At 39.8% G+C, this 24,030-nt stretch overlaps 1 protein-coding gene across 1 annotated transcript in view; it reads right to left on the bottom strand.

The window, feature by feature from the left end:
- The window catches only part of ARSB (arylsulfatase B), a 255,229-nt gene that overhangs the window by 117,253 nt on the left and 113,946 nt on the right, over positions 1–24,030 (bottom strand). The window contains exon 5 of the mRNA XM_004374570.2: positions 6,057–6,300. Coding sequence (XP_004374627.1) covers positions 6,057–6,300 — 244 coding nt within the window. The remainder of the gene's footprint in view (positions 1–6,056; positions 6,301–24,030) is intronic.

Raw genomic sequence — 24,030 nt, 5'->3', positions numbered from 1 at the left:
GTTCTACATCCTTCTCCAGCTCTGTCCAGGACCCTCTGTTGTGATCCTGGTCAGAGCAGTCAGTGGTGGTAGCCAGGCACCATCTAGCTGTAGTGGACTCAGTCTGGTGGAGGCCTTGGTAGCTGTGGTCCATTAGTCCTTTGGACCAATCTTTTCCTCGTATCCTGTTCTCTTCATTCTCCATTGCTCCCAAAGGGGTGAGACCAGTGGGGTATCTTAGATGGCTGCTCACAGGCTTTTAAGACCCAAGACGCTACTCACCAAGGCAGAATGTAGAACATTGTCTTTATAAACTGTGTTATGCCAATTGAACTGGATGTTCCCCAAGACCATGGTCCCCACAGTCCTCCTCCCAGCAATTCAGTCTCTCAGGGAGTTTGGATGTGTCTATGGAGCTTTCACGACCTCTCCTTGTACAAGTTGTGCTGGTTTCCCCAGTATTGTGTACTGTCTCATCCTTCACTAAAGATACCGCTTATCTATTGCCTATTTAGTATTTCCCCCTCCACCCCTCCCATTCCTCGTAACCAACAAAGATTGTTACTTTTTGTGTGTAAACTTTTTCATGGGTTTTTACAATAGAGGTCTCATACAATATTTGCCCTTTTGTGATTGACTTATTTCACACTCAGCATAATGTCTTCCAGTTTCATCCATGTTAGGAGATGCTTCACAGAGTCATCATTGTTCTTTATCGTTGCATAGTACTCCATTGTGTGTATGTTCCATAGTTTGTTTATCCATTCTTCTGTTGATGGGCATCTAGGTTGTTTCCGTCTTTTTGCTATTGTGAACAATGCTGTCACAAACATGGGTGGGCATATGTCTATTTGTGTGACGGCTCTTATTTCTCTAGGATATATTCCTAGGAGTGGGATTGCTGGATTGTATGGTATTTCTATTTCTAGCTTTCTAAGGAAGTGTCATATCATTTTCCAAAATAGTTGTTATCATTTTGCATTCCCACCAGCAGTGCATAAGAGTTCCAAGCGAGATCGGATAAAGAACAATGATGAATCTGTGAAGCATCTCATAACATGGATGAAACTGGATGACATTATGCTGAGTGAAATCAGTCAATCACAAAAGAGCAAATATTGTATGAGACCTCTATTGTAAAAACCCATGAAAAAGTTAACACACAAAAAGTAATCATCTTTGTTGGTTACAAGGGATGGGAGGGGTGGGAAGGAAAAACTAAATAGACAAGTGGTAACTTTAGTGAAGGGTGAGACAGAACACAGTACTGGGGAAGCCAGCACAACTTGTACAAGAAAAGGTCATGGAAGCTCCCTAGACACATCCAAACTCCCTGTTGGACTGAACTGCTGGGCGGAGGGCTGTGGGGAACATGGTCTTGGGGAACATCTAGCTCAATTCGCATAACACAGTTTATAAAGACAATGTTCTACATTCTACCTTGGTGAGTAGCATCTCAGGTCTTAAAAGCCTGTGAGCAGCCATCTAAGATACTCCACTGGTCTCACCCCTTTGGGAGCAACAGAGAATGAAGAGAACAGGATACAAGGAAAAGATTAGTTCAAAGGACTAATGGACCACAGCTACCAAGGCCTCCACCGGACTGAGTCCAGTATAGCTAGACGGTGCCTGGCTACCACCACTGACTTCTCTGACTGGGATGACAACAGAGGGTCCTGGACAGAACTGGAGAAAGATGTAGTACAAAATTCTAACTTACAAAAAAAAGACCAGATTTACTGGCCTGACAGAGACTGGAGAAACCCTGAGAGTATGGTCCCCGGACATCCTTTTAGCTCAGTGGTGAACTCACTCCCGAGGTTCACGGTTCAGCTGGGGATTGGACAGCCTCATAAAACAAAATGGGACTAATGAGGCACAGCAGTCCAGTGACAAGGACTAGAAGGCAGGAGGGGACAGGAAAGCTGGTGATAGGGAACCCAAGGTTGAGAAGGGACAGTGTTGACATGTCGTGGGGTTGTTAACCATTGTCATAGGGCAATATGTGTACTAACTGCTTAATGAGAAAATATTTTGTTCTGTAAACCTTCATCTAAAGTATAAAAAAAAAAAAAGAATTATCTATTTGAGATCAAATTGACAACAGCAACTCAAAAGGTTTGATGGGAAGCCTAGAGGTCAGTGGGTTGAAGATAATGGTGATGGAATAATTTGGAAAAGGATAGTAAGAATAGCAGCACAACCAGAAGAATGTAATCGATGTCTCTGAATTGTACATGTAGAAATTTTTGAAATGGTGTATCTTTGGCTATGTATATTTTCACCAAAAAAAAAAAAAAGAAAAGAAAAAAAAGGTCCTCCAAGGTCGAGAAGGGAGAGTGTTGACATGTCGCGGAGTTGTTAAGCAATGTCATAAAACAATATGTGTACTGACTGTATAATGAGAAACTATTTGTTCTGTAAACCTTCATCTAAAGTACAATAAAAAATAAAATAAAAAGAAATGGGAGTAGAATGAGAGCAGTTCTTCACTTACCAAACAGAAATTTGCTGGATTTTCAGAGGAGAAGTTCTGAAATGCTTGGTTAAGCTTTGGGCAGAAATTTCACTTAAAAAAAAATCAATGAAAAGGAAAGTTCACTTTCTCACAGCTTAGCATACTTGGACAATATTTTTGGCCATATCTTTTGGTTAAAGCCCTGTAGTCTATATCGTGTACGCAGCTGAAGAATACAGAGCTCCTGTATGATAAGAGGAGACTGGTCACAGGAGAATGTTCTAACACTGAAGAAAACCCTCCTGCAATCTAGAGTTAAAGGTGACCACATTTTTTCCAGTTTCTCTGCAGACAGAAGCAAGCATGGGCTGAACTCTTAAAGGTTACTTCTGATCAAGACAATTTTAAGATTGAAAGAAGGATTTATGAAACATCAATGACGTGGACTTTGCCAAAGATAATAACCACAATGAATGGGGACAAAGAAAAGTATTCAAAACGAATTCAACTGTTTCTCAACTGAAGCCTATCATCGTCTGTCAAAATGTGCTGGGAAGCTTTCATTCCATTTGCTGTTGAGTGCTTTTACAAGTCAAGATTTTGTCACCAAAACAAAACAAAGGAGAAATAAAAACTGATTGGATTCAAACATGGCACAAATGTTGCTATGTCAAAACCACTCAAAACTTTCTCCTAGTTGTTTACGGCAAATCTCAGCAGCCTTCACATTGAAAGTTGGTGATAGGCTAAACTGAAGTTTATGTTTTGCTTGGAAAATTTGTTTTATTTCCTTTTTTCGTGAATTTTTAACTTTTGCATTATAAGTGAACAAAAGAGGGCTAAGTTTGTGAAGAATGTTTCTCATGTTTTTCTAAGTATAAAGAAAATAGTTTTCCAATACTATGAAATAAACTACCTAAATTTTTGTGCATATGTTCAGGTACTTCTATTTTCTGTAAGTCCACGGCTTTCATTAGAGTCTCAAAAAGGTCTATGATCCAAAACTCTCAGGAGAAAAACCCTTATTTAGATATTCACCTCACATAACACATACAACATCTCAAAAACAATTCAAGAATTATATGGAAAATCAAACCACAACATTTAGAATAAAATATAGACAAATATTTAGCACATTTTAGGTTGAGAAAGAGATTTCTGAACAAAAAAGCAAGAGAAAACTGACTTAAATAAAATGTGAAAGACATCTATGTCAAAAAAATCATCAACAAAATTAAAAGGCAAATTTGACAGGAAAAATATTTGTAATCAGAAGAATTAATGGAGTAAACAAACCTGTAAGAAAAACACATATTCTTCAGTAAATAAATGTAAAAAGGCATGAAGTGAGTACTATTAAAGGAGAAAATACAAATGGAATATAAACATTTAAAAGATTAGTCTCTTTAATAATCAAATAAATTCAAGTTAAAATGAGATATTTTGCCTATAGTATTTGGAGCCCTGGTGGTATAGTGGTTAAGAGCTAGGTTGCTAACTAAAAGGTCGGCAGTTCAAATCTATCAGCTGTTCCTTGGAAACCCTATGGGGCAGTTCTACTCTGTCCTATAGGGTCGCTATAAGGGAATCAACTCGATGGCAACAGGTTTGGTTTTATTTGCAAAGATCTTTAAAAACTATACTCATTCAAAGCTGTGAAAGAGATGAGAACTCTCATACACCAGTGGACAAGCATACACTGGCATGGTCTTTCTGGAAAGAAATTGTATAATGTGTACCAAATGCTTTTAAAATAGTCATTCCCTTTTAGGTCAATAATTTAATTTCAAATCATTTATATCTAAGGGAAAAATCCAAAACATAGAGATTTCACGTACAAAATTTTTATTACAGTGTTACTGATTTTAAGAAAATAAAAATCTAAGTTAAGGGAATGGTTAAGTGTATCAAGGCACTTACATATGATAGAATATGCAGCCTTTAAAATAGTCTTTGCAGTGAGTTTTTTGGGTAACATGATCAAAAACTGATGATATAATGTTAAATGAGGGAAAAAGAAGTGGTAAAAAATGCCAAAAAGAAAAATTATAAGGAAATATGGCAAAACATTTACAGTATGTATGGTTTGGGTGATTATTTTTTATTTTTGGTAATTTGAAAATTGTAAATTGAATCTATAATGAGCATAACCGAGAAAACCAAACCCATTGCCATCGAGTCGATTCTGTCTCATAGTGACCCAACAGGACAGAGTAGAACTGCCCCACAGGGTTTCCAAGCAACAGCTGGTAGATTCGAACTGCCCACTTTTTGGTTAGCAGCCAAGTTCTTAACCACTATGCTACCAGTGCTCCAATAATGAACATATGTCACTAATATTCAGGAAAACAAAGTAAAAATAGAGCAATTGCTGAACACATGTGGATATATCAAGTTTAGATCATGGATAGAGGCAGAAACATTTGAAAGAGAAAGAAAAAAAGAGTGATCTTATCTGAATGTACAAATAAGAAGTACAAACTTTCAAAATAACTGAGATAAAACGTTCTGTTTGTTTTTGGGCTTAGCTGTTCATTAGTACTAACTTACCTGTGACTTGGATGCTGTTGAGTGTTTTTAAAATAGCTAATAATAAATGGTCTTTTATAAATTGGTCACTGTCTCCAAAATGAAAAATCAACTTCTCAGACAAGAATAAAAACAAACAATTGGGGGCTGGTGAGGACTTTTTGCCTCCATATAATATAATTTACAAAACGGTTTGAAATAAGTTGAAAAAGGTGAAGAAAGCTATCCCAATGCTTTAAACTTGGCTGCTTCAAAAATGATCTTTTAAATTTGATAAATTCTCCAAGGAGAACCTGGCAAAATAACTTAAAGAAGATGGGTTATAAGGCTAATCAAATCAGATATTCCCTTTGATGTGCAAGCAATGAGTACTTTCCCTCTTCTCACCTCCTCTGGGTGAGGCTCACTAGAGAGGAACCAATAGACTGGACGGTTGCTGAGAGGCCAAGAAGCCCAGCTGAATGCTTCTCCATCCATTCCTAAACTAACAGGAAGCTTTAAACTTTAATAGCTGTCAAACTTTCTTTGTATAAAATAATCTTCTGCCAAACCCTATTATTTTTTAATGTTGAAGATTGTTGATTACAGAGAAATCTATATATAAAAATATAAGAAATAATGTATATATCCAGCAACTAGAGATGAGTAAATTGTGGTATATCCAGGCTGTTGAATACTGTGATTAGGTGCATCGTGGATTATAAACTTAAAAGTCCACAGGGACCAGCTCATTCCCCTCTGCCTGGTCCTCCATTCTTCTAGGACAGGGCCCCTAACCCCCCGTAGGAAGCTATCAATACCACATTGATAAAGTGTCTCCACTTTAAAGGACACTCACACTTTAATAGACCTTAGATAGAGGGTGAGTGAAAATCCTGCTCTTCATGTAAAATGTGGGCCCACAATCTCAAATTTGGAGCTCAAAAATATATATTACAATATTTCTAAAGGCATTTCCTTTTATAAAAAAATATCATTTATTTGTAAGCAGGACTATCATTTTAACACAAAAGCTATCATCCTGATTCAATCAAGTCAACCTGTTTTTGGGGTTTCAGTCCTAGGAGGAAAGAGAGAAAGGTTCAGGTACCTGATGGTTTTCCACACGTCAAAGCCATCCAGGGGCTTGGTGCCATTTGTGTGTCCCCCAGCCAGCTTCACCAGAGTTGGCAGCCAATCAGAAATGTGGATCAGCTCCCGGTTCTTCACACCCTTCTGTTTCAGCAAGGGGCTTACCACAAAGCCCACCCCTCGAACACCGCCTTCCCACAGGCTCCATTTTCTTCCTCGAAGGGGCCAGTTATTGCCTCCAGCCAAAGTCTGCCCTCCGTTATCTGAAACACAATTAGGTCTTGGCATGAGGTCAATGTTAACCATTAAATACATTTAAGAACAGAAGACTTCTGCGTACATTGTCATTAAACAGTGTCTAAAAAAGTAAAAATGAAAAACTCCTCTTACCCTCTCCCATACCAAACACCCTTCCTCCCACTCCATACTACCCTCCTACCATTTCACATAAAAACCTGATCTAGTGTGGTACATATCCTCCCTCCTCCATGGATAAAACCAGTTGTTACTAAGTCTACTCTAACTCATGGAAACTCCATGTGTGTCAGAATAGAACTGTGCTCCACTGGGTTTTCAATGGCTGATTTTTGGGAAGTAGATTGCCAGGACTTTTTTCCAAGGCACCAATGGGTAGACTTGAACCTCCAACATTTTGGTTAGCAGCGAGAGTGTTAACTGTTTGTACCACCTAGGGACTCTCCTCCATGGATAAGGCCACTGAAAAACAAGAAAGTTCCCTGACTGTAGTTGCTTAGGATAGGTCCCTGTGCCAAGAGATCAACTAAGTTTCAAATGCATGTGTGTGACTTTGCATAGCATAGGAGGATGAGTCCATGTAAGCTGAAGCCCCCTGGTACATGAAAAGACACCTTTCAATTCGTTTCTCTTAGTGACTTAAAGCTCCTGAGAAGTGGAGACAGTGGATCTTTTTTTTTTTTTTTTGCAAATTTTTTTTCACATTTAACCTGATAAGTGAATTAGCATTCTACTCTCTGGTAATCTGACCTCTTTCTTAACTGTGAAAGTTGAAGATTTCTCTAGTGGGCTAAATGTCTCTTATAAACAGAGCAGTCAGCTGGAAAAATAATTGCGAGAAAAATTATTCCCTTCTTAACAGCATAGCAAGATAAAGCTGCATCATGTGCAATGCCAGGAAAGAGAAGGTTTCCCTTCCAAGACAGCAGAGAGAATGGGAAGCTTGGTGAAGACAAAGTAAAGGTTATAAGAGTGACTGGAATTAAGTATCTCATCAGCCAGGAGAGGACTCAGAGTTAGACTGCAGAATAGGAAGTGATATTTTTTGTATACTGAGGTTGTAGCATCATACTAGCTCCAAAAGTATCCATACACTTAGGTGACTTTAGAGACACATTTTAAGTAACATTTATTTGCATATGTATTGCACTTCAATTAAAAACAAACAAAAACCCCTGCTATCCAAATGAACCACATGAGGGCAGTATGGCGGACCTGCTTTATAGAACGTTGTATATAACAATCTAATACAGAAATCAGAGATCTTTCAAAGCCACAGGGTGCATATGGAAGAAAAGAGAACTATACCTACTATGTTAAGCACCTAGTATGTGCCAGGCAGAGTCCCTGGGCAGTGCAAATGGTTAACGCACTCAGCTGCCACCACAGCAAGAGGTACCTCAAAAGAAAGACAGACCTGGTGACCTACTTCTGAAGAAACAGCCACTAAAAACCCTATGGAGCACAGTTCTACTCTGACACACTTGGGGTCACCAGGAGTCAGAGTGGATTCGATGGCAACTGTTTTTGTTTTTTATGTGCCAGGCACCAGTCTGCATTTACATTCTCTCTCACAGAATCTGGAGTCTGACAGACCTGGAATAGGCCTGACTCTAGCTGCTCAATGGCTGTGTGACCAGAGGCAATATGTTTACCTCAGTTTCCTCATCTTTAATGTGGAAATAATCATTCCTACCTCATATGTTATGGTGAGAATTAAATGACACTGTTTATGAACACTGCTTGGCAGGGTGCCTAGTACAACTTAAGCACTCAATAAATTGTACCTACTGTTGTCGTTGTTATTTTTAATTTTTATAACAACCCAAATAGTCTAGGATTATAACATTTTACTGCTAAAAAAAAACAAAGCAAAACAACAACAACAAAAAACCGAGGTTTGGAAAGGCCAAACAGCTAGTAAGTGGCAAAGCTAGGATTCAAACAAGGTCTGTGTGACCCCCAGATCCAGGCTCCTTCTGTCCCTGCAGTGCTATGCTCCTGATGTCCCTTTGGAGACTGGGTTTTATACCTCTAGGCCATAGAAAGCTTCCCTGTGAACACCATAAACTTCTCAGAGAGAACACTGGTCAATCTCAGCAAAGTGTACACTCTTCCCGTGACCTGGCAAAAGGAAAGTTATTTTAAGTGATGATCATTCCCTTTAGAGGAGTCTTTATCACTGGTGGATGAGAAATTCAAGGCTCTACTGCCAAGGAGGCGTCTGATCAAGTCCTTAACACACCAGGTCCTCAATTCCTTTATGTGCTTCATGAAGAGGAACAGAGAATAATTTTGAGCTAGATCAGATGAAGATAGCAATTCCTCAACACTTGGGCTAGCTGACAATCAGTCTCATCATTCATATCACAGGCTTATAAGAACCTGTCCCCAGACCTCACCACATCTCTTCTTGGCAAAAATTCAAGGTCCAAACATTTACCCCTGCCAGTTTATTGAATACACATTGCATTTCACACACAAGCTGAGCAGACCTATATATTCCAAACAATAAGAGGGCCCTATCTCTAGAAGTGTGAAATTCCTCCATGTGCTCTGTTCACAGAGTACCAGTCACCCATAACCTATGTATCAAAACTTAAAAGAAGGTACCGTGCATGTGATACAAAAACACACTGGAAAAAAATAAATCTACCCTCTTCCCATGATATCAAGAATGGCTGAGACAAACACTATTATTTTACTTATTGTCTAGATTGCTATAAAAGATACCAGCTCAGTGCTCACAGAACATGTCTGGGTCTTATGTTGTCTTCTTTTCAAATAGACAAGCTCCTTTGAGATATTATATATTGTGTCCTTCATATTTTTATATTTGTTACTGTTCAATACTAACAAGAGTGTTCAATATTGGATGATGGTGGTGGTGGAAGTCAGAGTAGCGATGATGGGGATAAGGGTGGCTGGGACTGGAATCTGATTCTAGGGGTAGCCTCTCAGTTATGACTCAGAAAGGAAAGTGCTCTGGGCTGTTACGACAATTTGGCCGCTGCTGCTACTGTAGGAGCTGGAAGATGTTTCCACGTATTATTAGAAAGGGCGCTGATGGCGTGCGTGCGACTGTTTTTGCCATTAGCTCAACTGTGATGTTTTTGCCATTAGCAATAATAATCAGTTATCAGTGTGGTTTCCCTCATCATTTGTTTTTTCAAGAGCATTCCAGGGAAAAAGCACTGCCAGTTGACACACCTGCAACTTCTCCTCTTGGACTCCCATCACAGAGCCAACTGCAGACTTGGAAGCATGAAGGGGGCAGTTCAGCTTTGCTGGGCTTGTACCTCCTCCGCTGGCATCTGGCTGATGGTTGCCACCTGCCCAGCAAAGGAGCAGACTCCATCAAGTCGGCCCTTTAGTTGAGTACATGTGTGAGAAAGTCGGGGACTGTCCATCGTTTCTAGTTGCAGTCTCCTGGGTATTTCAAAGAGTTTGGCATAAAGCTGATGAGATTTAAAATAAAATGAAATAAGCTCGTTTGCAACAAGGGAGAAAAGGGTCTCCTGTATTGCCTACTTGTCTGACATAAATTAAAAAAAAAAAAAAAAGCCAATAGTACCACCACTGTTCCAAATGTGTTTCTTCTCATTTTCCTTCCTAATTTTCTTTATGGCAAGGGTTAATTTTTTTTCTTATTAAGAATTCATTTTCAAGAGAAATTTTCTTGTTTCATTTCCTGACTGACTTACGAAGAAACTTCCAGATCAAAATAAGATGACTCCAACCAGTAAAGGAAGCTATGAAATATTTCTTCAGGGAAATAGTTTTTCAGCAACATCTTGGCAGAGGGAAAACCTAATTACAAAACCTTTGCTGTCTAGAAAAGAAATGTCAAAATAAAATAAATGTTGTCATATACAGATTGTAAATCTCACTTTATTATTTATCATTGAACAAAAATAACTGTCAAAAAGTCATGGAAAAACATCAGTTTGCCAAAGATCTGAGCAAAAGCATTAAGTGTATGACAATGAAGCCTCATCCCTATGCAGCTGATAAAGATTAGGGTGAAACCATGACAACAAGACTAGTTTTTAGGACTACTCCCCAAACAATTTAAAGTTGTGGTTTGGCTGTGGCAGGCTGTCCTGAATCATCATGTATCTGTAGCTCCCCCCCTGGTGGCTCCTTCACTGGCTTACTCCTCACTCTGACTAGGGGATCATGGAAGGAAAGGCAAGATGCCAACAGCTCTGCACCAGGGCTTGGAAGTCCCTCTGAATAGGGCCACCAACGCAAATGTAAGGGGTTGTCTAGGCAACGTGATTTCAAAGACAGAGAAGCCTCTTTCTCCATAAAAGGTGCCTGCTTGTTAATGGTTAATTATTTTGGATTAATTTTTTTTAATTGCTAAAATGCAAATATAGCTCTTATAGGGCTACATGCCTAAGTAGCCATCTAAAGGATTAGATCAATTCAATTGGTTCCTACAAAATGATTTTGGAGAAAATAAACCAGTAAAACCAGTTGCTGTCAAGCCAACTGTGACTCATGGTGACCCCATGGGTGTCAGAGTACAGTTGAGCTCCAGAGGGTTTTCAATGGCTGATCTTTCAGGAGTAGATCATCAGGCCTTTCTTCCAAGGCATCTCTGGGTGGACTTGAACCTCCAACTTTTTGGTTAGCAGCCAAGTGCCTTAGCCATTTGCACCACCCAGGGACTCTGAAAAAATATCTATCCAGATACTCAGCTTACTATTTGACGTTCTCAAATCTTTTCTTTCCCTCCTGCTCTACATTAAATCATTTCTTACTGAATATGCATTCAGTTCTGTCCATTCTATCTTTACTGTTTTTCAAGTTTACTCTCTCTCCTCAGTCCCACTGCCTTGGGTCTGGCCTGCACTGCCCTCACCCGAACTCCTGTAGCAACTTAGGTAGTGCTTTCCGTGGTTACCAGAGCTGTCTTTGTGAAGCCCAAAAGCCAATCAGGCCACATCCTTGTTCAGAGACCTCTGATTGCTTTCCCAAAGCCTTCAGGAGGAAGTCCCAACTTCAACCCAGCATACAGAAACCAAATGGCAACGAGTCTGCTCTTTTTTCTTGTTGTTGTTTGTTTGTTCTTATTACTGGGCAGAGCCAGGATGACTCCATTCTGTTTCCATGACTTTAAATAAAGCACTGACCTACTTAAACCTATGCTTTAGTCACATAAAACTAATTTCTCCCCTTTGTTAGAATATGCTGTGTCCTCTTGTGCTAACTTTGTCTTTGTACATGTTGATTTCCTCGTTTAAAATGTCCTTCACCTTTTTTCCTGCCTGACTTAAATTTTAAGACCCAGGTTAAATGTCACATCTTCTGTGAACCCTTCATTTTCTTGCCCACCCAGTCTTCATAGCCATAAAAACACAATAAAGATTAAATCTGTACTTCTACCGCAATACACACTGCTATATACCACATGTGTGTGTGTACTAACAGCACTCATGTCTGTGTACTGTTAATTTGTTGTTCATGGGTTTGCCTCCTCCACAGACTCTGCCTATAAGGGCAAAACAATGTCTCATTCTTTGTATCCCCAAGACCTAGCACATGACCTTCTCTAAGCTTTTGGAGAAACAAATAAATGAATGGAGAAGAGGCCACCAAAAATAGAGGTACTAAAAATTAAATTGGTTACTTTACAGTTTTTCTGAGCCTTAGTCCCATGACTTTGACTTTTAGAAGCTGCTCTGTGCACAAATGCTGCTTACTCTGCAGGATATTAGCGAGGGGAGCTCCTGGGCCCTTGAGGATTTAAGCAGATAAACTCCACAAATATCAGTTGTCTGTCCAATCTGACACCTGGTCAATTACACTGAAGTGGAAAAAGTTTGCTCTAGGTTGTGATGGTTAAGAATGTGTGTCAACTTGGCTGGGCCATGATTCTCCTTGTTTTAATGTAATCACTCCCATGATTGAATATACTGTGAGTAGCCAATCAGATGAAAGGGAGTCTCCTTGGGGGTGTAGCCCGCATCTGTATGTAAGCAGACCTTCTGGCTTTTTGCTCTCTCTGGATCCTGCAGCTGCTTCCTGTCATCTCATCTCCCGTTCTTGGGACTTGAACTGTCAGCTTATCTGCCGAACCTAGGATTCGTCGATCTCCACAGCCTGTGAGTGGGAGCCCTGTTCTCCGACCTTTCGATCTTGGGCTTGCCAGCTTCTGCAGCTGTGTGACTTGGGAGAGGCCTCTACCCTGATCCACGGACTTGGGACGTTCTAGCCTCTACAATTGCGCGAGCTGTTTCCTTGATATACTCTCTCTCTATATATATATTTATACACTTCACTGGTTTTGCTTCTCTAGAGAACCCAGCCTAAGACATAGGTACTCACTCACCCCTTTAACAAGTCTTTCTTGATGCCCATTGTGTGAGTGCTAGGGACCATCTAGCTCTGGGCAAATGGCAGAGAACAAGACAGACAAGGTCCTCTCATGGTGCGAGTGATAAAAGGAGGTAAGATCTTTCCATTCATGGTAGGCAGTGACTAAGGTGGGGAAGGACACACCAGTGTGTGCATGTGGGGAGTCACAACAGAGGTGGTCTGGCAAGGCCTCTCAGAAGAGCTGAAAGCAGAAGGCTGGGACAGAGTCAGCCATGTGACCATCACAGGGGAGCCCAGGCAGAAGCAGCAGGAGGTTCAAGGGCCTTATTCAATGACGCATCAGATAGTGGGGTATTCTGCATCAAGACTGCTTTTAACTGAAGATTAATTATCTACTTAAGAACACTCTGTTGCCAAAAGTTAGGGAAAACTTGATCTGAATGATTATTAGATATCAGCAAAAAGGTATACAGTTGTTTTGTGACTGTCATCATTTTTCTTTATCATTACTATTACCATATTTCTACACTCATTAAAATGTATTCAAGTGACAGAGTTAAGCGCTGTGACTTTGAGAGTTACTTAATCTCTTTGAGCCTAAATATCCTCATTTGAAAAATGAGGATAACAATACCTACCTTAACGTAGTGTTTAGCACAGAACTAATGCTCAATCAATATTAACTATTTGCATTAATGATAATTAGCAGCAGCAGCATCAAAGCATGCAGAGTGTAACAGACTCCTATCTGGGTATTTATTAAACACATACTAGATTTAAGTATTATACACATACTCTAAGGAGCCCTGGTGACACAGTGGTTAAGCACTCATGTGCTAGTCTGCTTCTGTAAAGATTACAACCTTTGAAACCCTACGGGACAGTTCTACTCTGTCCTATAAGGTTGCTATGAGTCAGAATTGACTTGACAGCAACAGGTTATTTATTTATTTATTTGCTTTTTAGCCATACTCTAAAACACAATGCTTTTGTAAGAAGAAAACATTTAAACAGAGCCCTTCTACATTGCACTGTCTAGTCTGCAGATAATTTTCTCAGAGCTATAAATACACAATGAATTGTGAGGGGTTTTGTTCTTATTAGGTCCCTGGCAGGTGCAAACAGTTTGGCTCGACTATTAAAGGTTAGTGGTTCAAACCCAACCGAGGTGTCATGGAAAAACAGCCTGGAAATCTGCTTCCATAAAGATTATAGCTGAGAAAAGCCTATGGAGCAGTTCTACTCTAACACAGGGGGTCGCCACGAGTTGAAACTTACTCGACGGCAATGAATTTGGTTTTGTTGTTGTTACTGTTCTTATTACTGGGGCAGAGCCAGGATGACTCCATTCTATTTCCAGGACTTTAAATAAAGCACATCAGTTATCAAAGAAAGAGGCATGATTGCCATAGCCTATGACTGAAATTAAACAGCAAAAAATGAATATTTACTCAAATATTCATTAGAATATTTGTAGGGGTTATTTATGTAACACTGTATTTCACCAATGCCTTTAAAAATCGTTTGTAGCATTCAAGACAGGTAAGTGCTTTGACCTCCAACTCATAGTTAGAAATAGTCTGACTTTACATCTTGATTGAAAGCATCAGCATGGGGAGCGTTCCTGCTGAACCAGCATGAGAAATGGAATGGAATCAGCAGCTGAACACCAAATGACTGATGCAGCCACCAAAAAGAGCTGAAGATAAAGGAAGATGGATGCAGAGGAAAGGACAAACTCAGGAATGAATGAGAATTAAGAAGAAAAAAATTATAGATGGTTATAGTAAAAGATTTCTTCACTTTCACAGGGCTTAAGTCATTGCTGGTAATGATCAGATACCAATGGTACTTTATTGCTCCGTTAAAATTTATTAAGGAAGAAAAGACTCAAAAATCTACCGAAAGATGGAAAACATTTGGTCTCTAAAAGTCAGATGGAACTGGGAAATGGAAAACAGTATCCAAATTTTTTACATGTTGTTATTGTTGTTAGGTGCCAACAAGTCGGTTCCAACTCACAGAGATCCTATGCACAAAAGAACGAAAAAATGCCCAGTCCTGTGCCACCCTCACAATTGTTGCTATGCTTGAGCCCATTGTTGCAGCTACTGTGTTAATCCAACTCATCGAGGGTCTTCCTCTTTTTCGCTGACCCTCTACTCTACCAGACATGATGTCCTTCTCCAGAGACTGGTCCCTCCTGATAACATGTCCAAAGTATTCGACACGAAGTCTCCCCATCCTTGCTTCTAAGGAGCATTCTAGCTGTACTTCTTCCAAGACCGATTTGTTCATTCTTTTGATACTCCATGGTTTATTCAATATTCTTTGCCAACACCATAATTCAAAGGCATCAATTCTTCTTTGGTTTTCCTTATTCATTGTCCAGCTTTCACATGCATATGAGGCAACTGAAAACACCTTGGCTTGGGTCAGGCACACCTTAGTTTTCAAGGTGACATCTTTACTTTCTAACACTTTGAAGAGGTCTTTTGCAGCAGATTTGTCCAATGCAATGCGATCTCCAGCATCATTTTTATCACCAAGGCCATATTTTCCAACTACTAATCCTTCTTTGTTTCCAAATTTCGCATTATAATCACCAGTAATTATCAATCCATCTTGACTGCATGTTTAATCAATTTCAGAGTGCAGAAGTTGGTAAAAATCTTCAATTTCTTCATCTTTGGCGTTAGTGGTTGATGCGTATATTTGAATAATAGTCATATTAACTGGTCTTCCTTGTAGGTGTATGGATATTATCCTATCACTGACAATGCATACTTCAGGATAGTTCTTGAAATGTTCTTTTTGACGATGAACACGACACCATTCCTTTTCAATTTGTCATTTCCGGAATAGTAGACCATATGATTGTCTGATTCAAAATGGTCAATACCAGTCCATTTCAGCTCAGTAATGCCTAGGATATTGATCTTTATGCATTCCATTTCATTTTTGACAATTTCCGATTTTCCTAGATTCATACTTCGAATATACATAAATTTCTTACATATTTGTAGGCAAACAATTTAACTTTGTAAGTTAAGTATAAAATAAGTATAAAAGTTGTAAGATAAGTATAAATGTTGTGAATTGCTCTCACTTAGGAGGCATGGGTAATGCTGGATTTAATCTCCATATTTTGGATCCCTCTAACAAGAAGCATAGAAGCTCTGTGTTCGGGGCATTTAAGGGAAGCAAAAACACCGAATGTTTGTTCCACCCATTTTACAACTAAAACCTTTCTTGTTCCTCCTGCAGTTTGATCTTGAAAGTATGTCTGACTTTTTTTACTAATGGAGTTAGAAATTTCACGGCAAATTACAATTTTTTGGCACCCTGAGGGAGTTTAATAATTTACTAATAAATTACTTGGTTCCCTTTCCAAAACTGAAACTCCTTTAAGGTGGCAAGACTCAAATGAGAAGAAACAGCTGCAAACATCGCTTAATAATCGGAATATGGAATGTACAAAGTACAAATCCAGGAAAATTGGAAGTCATCAAAAATGAAATGGACTACATAAAGATCAATATCCTAGGTGTTACTGAGCTGAAATGGACTGGTACTGACCATTTTGAATCACAATCATATGATCTACTATGCCAGGAATGAAGAGGAATGGTGTCACGTTCATTATCAAAAAGAACATTTTAAGATCTATCCTGAATATAATGCTGTCAGTGATAGGATAATATCCATATGCCTACAAGGAAGACCAGTTAATAAGGCCATTATACAAATTTATGCACCAACCACTAATGCCAAAGATGAAGAAAGTGAAGATTTTTACCGACTTCTGCAGTCTGAAATTGATCGAACATGCAATTAAGACGCACTGATAACTACTGGTGATTGGAATGTGAAAGTTGGAAATGAAGAAGAAGGGCTGGTATCAGATGGAAAACATGGCCTTGGTGATAGAAATGATGCCAGAGATCACATGATAGAGTTTTGCAAGACTGATGATTTATTCATTGCAAATACTTTATTTCCACAACATAAATGGTTACTATAAACATGGACCTCATTTGATGGGAAACACAGGAATCAAATCGACTACATCTGTGGAAAGAGATGATGGAAAGCCTCAATATTATCTGTCAGAACAAGGCCAGGGGCCAACTGCGGAACAGACCATCAATTGCTCATATGCAAGATCAAACTGAAGCTGAAGAAAATTAAAACAAGTCCACGAAAGCCAAAATACAACCTTGAGTATATCCCACCTGAATTTAGAGACCGTCTCAAGAACAGATTTGCCACACTGAACACTATTGACCGAAGACCAGATGAGCTGTGGGAAGACATCAAGGACATCATACATGAAGACAGCAAAAGGTCATTAAAAAGGCAGGAAAAAAAGAAAAGACCAAAATGGAAGTCAGAAGAGACTCTGAAACTTTCCCTTGAGAGTAGCTAAAGTGAATGGAATAAATGATGAAGTAAAAGAGCTAAACAGAAGATTTCAAAGGGCAGCTCCAGAAGGACAAAGTAAAATAGTATGATGAAATGTGCAAAGACCTGGAGTTAAAAAGCCAAAGTGAAGAACACGCTTGGCATTTCTCAAGCTGAAAGAACTGAAGAAAAAATTCAAGCCTCGAGTTGCAGTTTTGAAGGAGTCTACGGGCAAAATTTTGAATGATGCAGGAAGCATCAAAAGAAGATGGAAGAAATACACAAAGTCATTGTACCAGAAAGAACTGGTCAATGTTCAAACCATTTCAGAAGGCAGCATATGATCAAGAACCGATGGCATTGAAGGAAGAAGTCCAAGCGGCACTGGACACACTGGTGAAAAACAAGGACCCAGGAATTGATGGAATACCTATAGAGACATTTCAACAAATTGATGCAGCACCGGAGGTGCTCACTTGTCTATGCCAAGAAATTTGGAAGACAGCTACCTGGCCAACTGACTGGAAGAGATTCATATTTGTGCCCATTCCAAATAAAGGTGATCCAACAGAATGCGGAAATATCATGAATATCACAGGCAAGTAAAATTTTCCTTCATTCAAAAGCTTTTGCAGCAGTACATTGACAGGTAACTGCCAGAAATTCAAGCCAGACTCAGAAGAGGACGCAGAACAAGGGATATCATCACTGATATCAGACGGATCTTGGCTGAAAGTAGAGAATACCAGAAACATGTTTCCTTGTGTTTTATTGACTATGCTAAGGCATTCAACTGTGTGGATCATAACAAACTACGGATAACATTGCAAAGAATGAGAATTCCATAACATTTTAACTACACTCATGTGGAACCTGTACATAGACCAAGAAGCAGTTGTCTGAACAGAGCAAGGGGATACTGCATGTTTTAAAATCAAGAAAGGTGTGCATCAGGATTGTATTCTTTCTGTATTCAATCTGTGTGCTAAGCAAATAATCCGAGAAGCCGGACTATATGAAGAAGAATGTCACATCAGGATTGGTTGAAGATTCATTAACTAGCTGCTTACTGAAAGCAAAGAGGACCTAGCACTTAGTGATGAAGATCAAAGACTATATCCTTCAGTATGGATTACACCTCAACATAACGAAAACAAAAATCCTCACAACTGGACCAATATAAGCAATATCATGATAAACGGAGAAAAGATTGAAGTTGTCAAGGATTTCATATTACTTGGATCCACAATTAACACCCATGGAAATAGCAGTCAAGAAATCAAACGACGTATTGCAGTGGGCAAATCTACTGCAAAAGACCTCTTTCAAGTGTTAAAAAGCAAAGATGTCACTTTGAGGACTAAGGTGCGCCTGATGTAAGCCATGATATTTTCCATCACCTCATATGCATGTGAAACCTGGACAATGAATAAGAAAGACTGAAGAAGAATTGATGCCTTTGAATTATAATGTTGACAAAGAATGTTGAATACACCATGGACTTCCGAAAGAATGAACAAGTCTTCCTTGGAAGAAATACAGCCAAGATGCTCATTAGAAGCAAGGATGGCGAGACTTCATCTCATGTACTTTGGATATGTTATCAGGAGAGACCAGTCCCTAGAGAAGGACGTCATGCTTGGTAAAGTAGAGGGTCAGTGAAAAAAAGGAAGACCCTCGATGAGTTGGAATGACACAGTGGCTGCAGCAATGGGCTCAAACATAACAATGATTGTCAGGATGGCACAGAACCGGGCAGTGTTTCATTCTGTTCTACATGGTGTTGCTATGAGTCAGAACTAACAACAACAACAGGTATGTTTTTACTAGGTAGCTGTTTATCCTTCAGTAAGTGTCAAATGAGCAGTAATAGATTAGGAAAGTATCACAAAAGTGCTTGAGAGTCTGGCAGGTTCAAGGACAGCAGAAGAGAGGTAAAAATACCATTAGCAGATCAGAAAAAAAAAAAAAAAGTAGAAATGTGATTTCAAAATAACAGGCATACCATCAATTGGTCCCAACCACTTGGAGTAAAGGAGAACAAAGAACACCAAAGACACAAGGAAAGTATTGGCCCAAGAAATAGTCTCATAAACCAGAGACTTCATCAGCCTGAGACCAGAAGAACTAGATGGTGCCCAGCTACCACCAATGAACGCCCTGACAGGGAACACAACAGAGGGTCCCTGATGCAGCAGTAGAACGATGGGATGCAGAACTCAAATACTAGTAAAAAGACCAGACTTAATGGTCTGACTAAGACTGGAGGTGCCCCGGAAAACATGGCCCCTGGTCTCTCCATCACTCCAGAACTAAAACAATTTCCGAGGCCAACTCTTCAGACAGGGATTGATCTGGACTGTGGGACATAAAGTGATACCCGTGAAGAATGTGCCTCTTAGACAAGTAGATATAAGAGACCAAAGGGGCGGCTTCTGTCCAGAGGTGAGATGGGAAGGCAGAGAGAGTTAGGAGCTGGTTGAATGTTCATGGGGAATCAGGGGCAGAGGGGAGGAGTGTGCTGTTGCAGAATGGGGTGAGCAGTTGGGGTCTGATAACAATGTATGTTAAAAAAAAGTTTTTTATTTTTATTTTTTTTAAATTCAATGTACTCATAACATGTCTCATTAGGATTTATTTGAAGAGCCTTAGTTAATAATTGGACTACAAGAAGAATGTGATTTTAAATACTTGTGGAATATAGTACTTTCAATAAAGAATTTTTTAACGTCATAAAAAAAAAAACAGGCATACTAACTACTTGTATGATGAGAAAGATGGGAATTCAGGTCAATAATATTTTAGAGAGTGTTAAACCAGGAAAAGCTAACCCATTCTACTTGGGCAAGCATCAACTACTTTAATTTGTCTTTATATTGCCAAATATACAATAGAAGTTAAATGTTCTGAATTTACCCTTGAAGGAAAAACATTTTACTGAATCTCTACTTCATAAGTAGGAAGATATGCTTTTAGGGTTACTCAGAAAAATCAGTGAATCAAAGTGGTTAAGAGCTATGGCTGTTAACCAAAAGGTCGGCAGTTTGAATCCACCAGCTGCTCCGTGGAAACCCTGGGGGCAGTTCTAGTCTGTCCTACTGGGTCGCTGTGAGTCAGAATCCACTCGACGGCAATGGGTTTGGTTTGGTTTAGTAAACTAAGGGGACAGGCAGTTTCATTTCTCCAGATCTCTTCTCTGAAGTTTTGCCAAATGCTAACGGATCCTATTGGTATATGGGTGTTGAATGGTGGGAGAAACAAACAAAAGTCACAAGAACTCTGGTCAGCACAAATCTCTTTGAAGAACAATGGAAGAGTGACACACTTAATGGCAGAAACAAAAATAACTCAATAAACCTAAATATCAGAGTTTGTTAAAAGAATTTAAATATTTAATGCATACTTAATAAAGATATATGAAAAAGATTCCTTTCACATCTGCAAAAATGTGAAGGGAATCAAAGCCAAAGTAAAATAAGCCATATGGGGAACATGAGTCAGCCTGCAGGTGCTATGAGTCCTCCTGACCATGTACGGCAGCGGCACTCTTTCTGACCTGGGTGTGCACAGTGGGAGTGCGGACAAAATCGAGGGGACACTGAACATCCCAAACAGGTGAAGCCAGTCACCAGCTATTTGGGAGTGAAGGTTGCTGGACGTGAAGAGAATGTGGGAAGTGCCTGGGTCTCTGTGCATAAGGAGAGGTAAATGGCATTTTAGGAGGAGACAAAAGGGATGTTGAGAGAGATAGATCTAGTGTGGGAAACTCAATGTTTCCTGAACAGCTGTGAGCCAGGTAAAAAAACAAGATCAAGCAATCACATAAATCAAAACAAATGCCCCCCAAGTAACCATGATAGGTATCACAAAGTCTATGCAGTGAAGTCCTATCTAGTCTTAGGCATAATTCTAATAACATGTATTGTGTTTGGTTTCTTAATTTCATAACAGACTAGAGTCTGCAAATTGGGAGGGTGTATACTGTTGGAGATGGTCTCTGTAGAGATAGGCGGCAGCCTAAGAGTGAAGGAAGAAGAAGAAAAGTATATAAATTTTAAAAGCAGACCACAAAGTAAAATTGCACTTTTCTGTTTTCCAATGTTAAGTGATCCAAACTGGTGTATATTAAGGGCATTACTCTATGAAGCACAATATGATAACTAAAAACTTTAAATGATAACCCCACAACATAAAGAGGCTATTTGTAGAGTTAAAAATAGCTTAGACTTAGAAAAAGGTTTATATTCATATTCAAGTGACTGATTCTATCTACATCAATATAATGTGACCCCCCACATAATAGGGGTGGGGAACCAAGAGTGGAAAGAATCTGTGATTCATCTACTGGTTGGGCCTGGGGGTGGGTGAGGGGACAGCAAGGATCAATGCATTCTACACAAAGTCTTCTTGAAAACAGAAGAGAAGCCTACACTTCTCAACTCATTCTATGAGGTCAGCATTACTCTGGTACAAAAACCAGACAAATACTTAACATAAAAAGAAAACTACAACAATATCTCTCATAAACAGAGATGCAAGATCCTTAACAAAATTTTATCAAATCAAATTCAGCTATATATAAAAAGCATCATACATCATTGTATTTATTTAATACTGCTATATCAAATTACCACAAACTTAGCAACTTAAGCAACACAAATTTATTATCTTACAGTCCGGTAGATTACAAGTCCAATGAGGATCTCACTGGACTAAAATCAAAGTGTCAGGGGGGCTGCATTCTCTTTTGGAGGCTCTAGGGGAGAATCTGGTTTCTTGCCTTTACCAGCTTCTAGAGACTGCCCACATTCCTTGGTTATTGGCCTCTTCTTCTATCTTCTAAGCCAGCAATGGCAAGTTGAGCCCTTTTCAGATTACAACACTCTGAGCTTCTCTTCTCCCTCCCTCTTCCAGTTTTAAATACCTTTGTGATTACATCAGGCCCAACGAGATAATCCAGGATAATTTCTCCATTTTCCAAACCAAACCAAATCTGTTGCCATTGAGGTGATTCTGACTTACAGCAACCCTATAGAACAGAGTAGAACTGCCCTATAGGGTTTCCATTTTAAGGTCAGCTTATTTGTAACCTGAATTCAGTCTACAACCTTAATTCCTCTATGTTATTTATGTAACACATCATATTTACAAATTCTGGAAATTACAGTATGGACATCTTTGGGTGGGGGGCACATTATTCTGCCTACCATAATCATAGTGATCAAGTGAGGTTTACCCAGGATTGCAACCAATTTTCAAATAGAAGAACAAAGTTAGGAGAATTACATTACCCAACATCAAGACCCCTATAAAGCTATAATAAATAAGCCAGCATGGCACTGGACTAGAGAGCCCAGTAAAAGAACCACACTTAAATGTTCATTTGATTTTTATAAAAGCTGTCAAGACTTCCAGCAACATGGCGCTCTAGGCAGAAGCACCACGCTGTCCCTCCACAGCAAAGATCCAAAAGACTAAGCCAAACAGAGAAAACAGCAATCCTGAAACCCTAAAACATCAAACGAAGAGATAAGGAACTCAGCCAAGCACCAAATGGAGTGAGAAAACTGACAGAGAAGACAGAGTGAGGAGAGGTTCATGCAGAAGTCCCCTATCAGCTAACGCAGCATGGATCTGCCATCTTGGACTCCTATCAGAGACCAGGAAATAGGGGGTACAAGAAAGCAGTTTCATGGAGCTTCCAGAAGGAGACAGAACAACCGGTAATTGGTGATATACACTTTCCCACCCCCGACCCTTCTTCACCCCCACTCAGCCTCCTCTGCTTCTCGCGGCCACAGTCTCTTGGCCAGGAAGCACCGGCTGCTTGGATTCCACCCACCCGCACTGACCAACTCCCTGAGTGCCATTTGTTGGCTGCTGGTGTTGCTTTTTTCCACTTCTTTTGATTTCTTCCTTACCTCTCACCACCTTCCCCTCCTTTCGCTCAAATATCTGGCTCCGTGCGCCAACTTTGCTTCTTCCTGGGGGGCTGCAGAGCTCCATTTGAGTGTGGAACTGCTTCCCAGTCTGGGCTGCCATGCTGGTGGGATCCCAGGGCTTTTGTTTGTTCATTTTGAATTGTTTGTTTGTTTTCTTTTCCTTTTCTCGAGTTGGGAGCCCATTCTGTCTGGGCAGTGCCATGCGGCTTGGGACCTACCCCCTCAGCTTGCGCAGACCACAGAGGGATCCCTGAGAGCATTGCTTTTTTTTTTTTCTGGTTTTTTTTTTCTGTTTTTTTGGGGGGCTTTTCTTGTTCTTTTTTTTTTTTAAATTTGTTTTGTTTTCTTTTCCCTCTTTTTCCCTTTTTGTTTTTCTTCATTACTCAGTTTCTTGTCTCTCTATACCTTCCTTTTTTTTCTCTTCCCTGAATACCTGGTGCTGAATTCCTCCATGCCTTCTAGCCAGGCTGTGCTGCAACACCTGTGAACAACTTCCCCAGACCTCCTACCACACCAGTGGGATCCCTGGGAGCTTTGCTGTTCTTTTTTCTTTCTAATTTTTATTTATTCATTCTTTTCTTTTTTTCTTCTTCTTCCCCTTTTTGTTTTTCTCCATTTCATAGTCTCTCATCTCTCCACTCCAACAGCAAGCTCCCCTAGCACTCTTTTTTGTTTATTTGTATGTTTTTGGCTCCTGTTCTTCTCTCCTCTCTCCCATACCCATCTTAGCTCCACACATCACAATCTCACCCCTCCATCCTGCCTACTGGCACCTTGCGCTTAACATCACACCATCAAGCAACACAGGCACGGCCTACCGGAACCTGCCCTGCACGGATTACCGACCCGCCCTGGTGGCTGTAGTAAATTCCACAAATAACCCATCCCAGCAACTCCTCTTCAGCTAGACCTGCCCTGCTGTACCATATCTGAGTGACTGACCCTGCCAATTGGAGAAGGAGGTGAAAAGTATTGTGCCCATAGACGAGCAAACAACAAAGAACACACAGCCCAACAGCTCAAACATAGCCAAATTTAAAAAAAAAAAAAAGGAAGAAACAAACA

This window comes from Trichechus manatus, unplaced genomic scaffold, assembly GCF_000243295.1.
Source record: "Trichechus manatus latirostris isolate Lorelei unplaced genomic scaffold, TriManLat1.0 scaffold00029, whole genome shotgun sequence".
NCBI classification, from domain to species: domain Eukaryota; kingdom Metazoa; phylum Chordata; class Mammalia; order Sirenia; family Trichechidae; genus Trichechus; species Trichechus manatus.
Note: the sequence above shows the minus strand (reverse complement) of the source record. Positions and strands in the feature narration are given on the sequence as shown.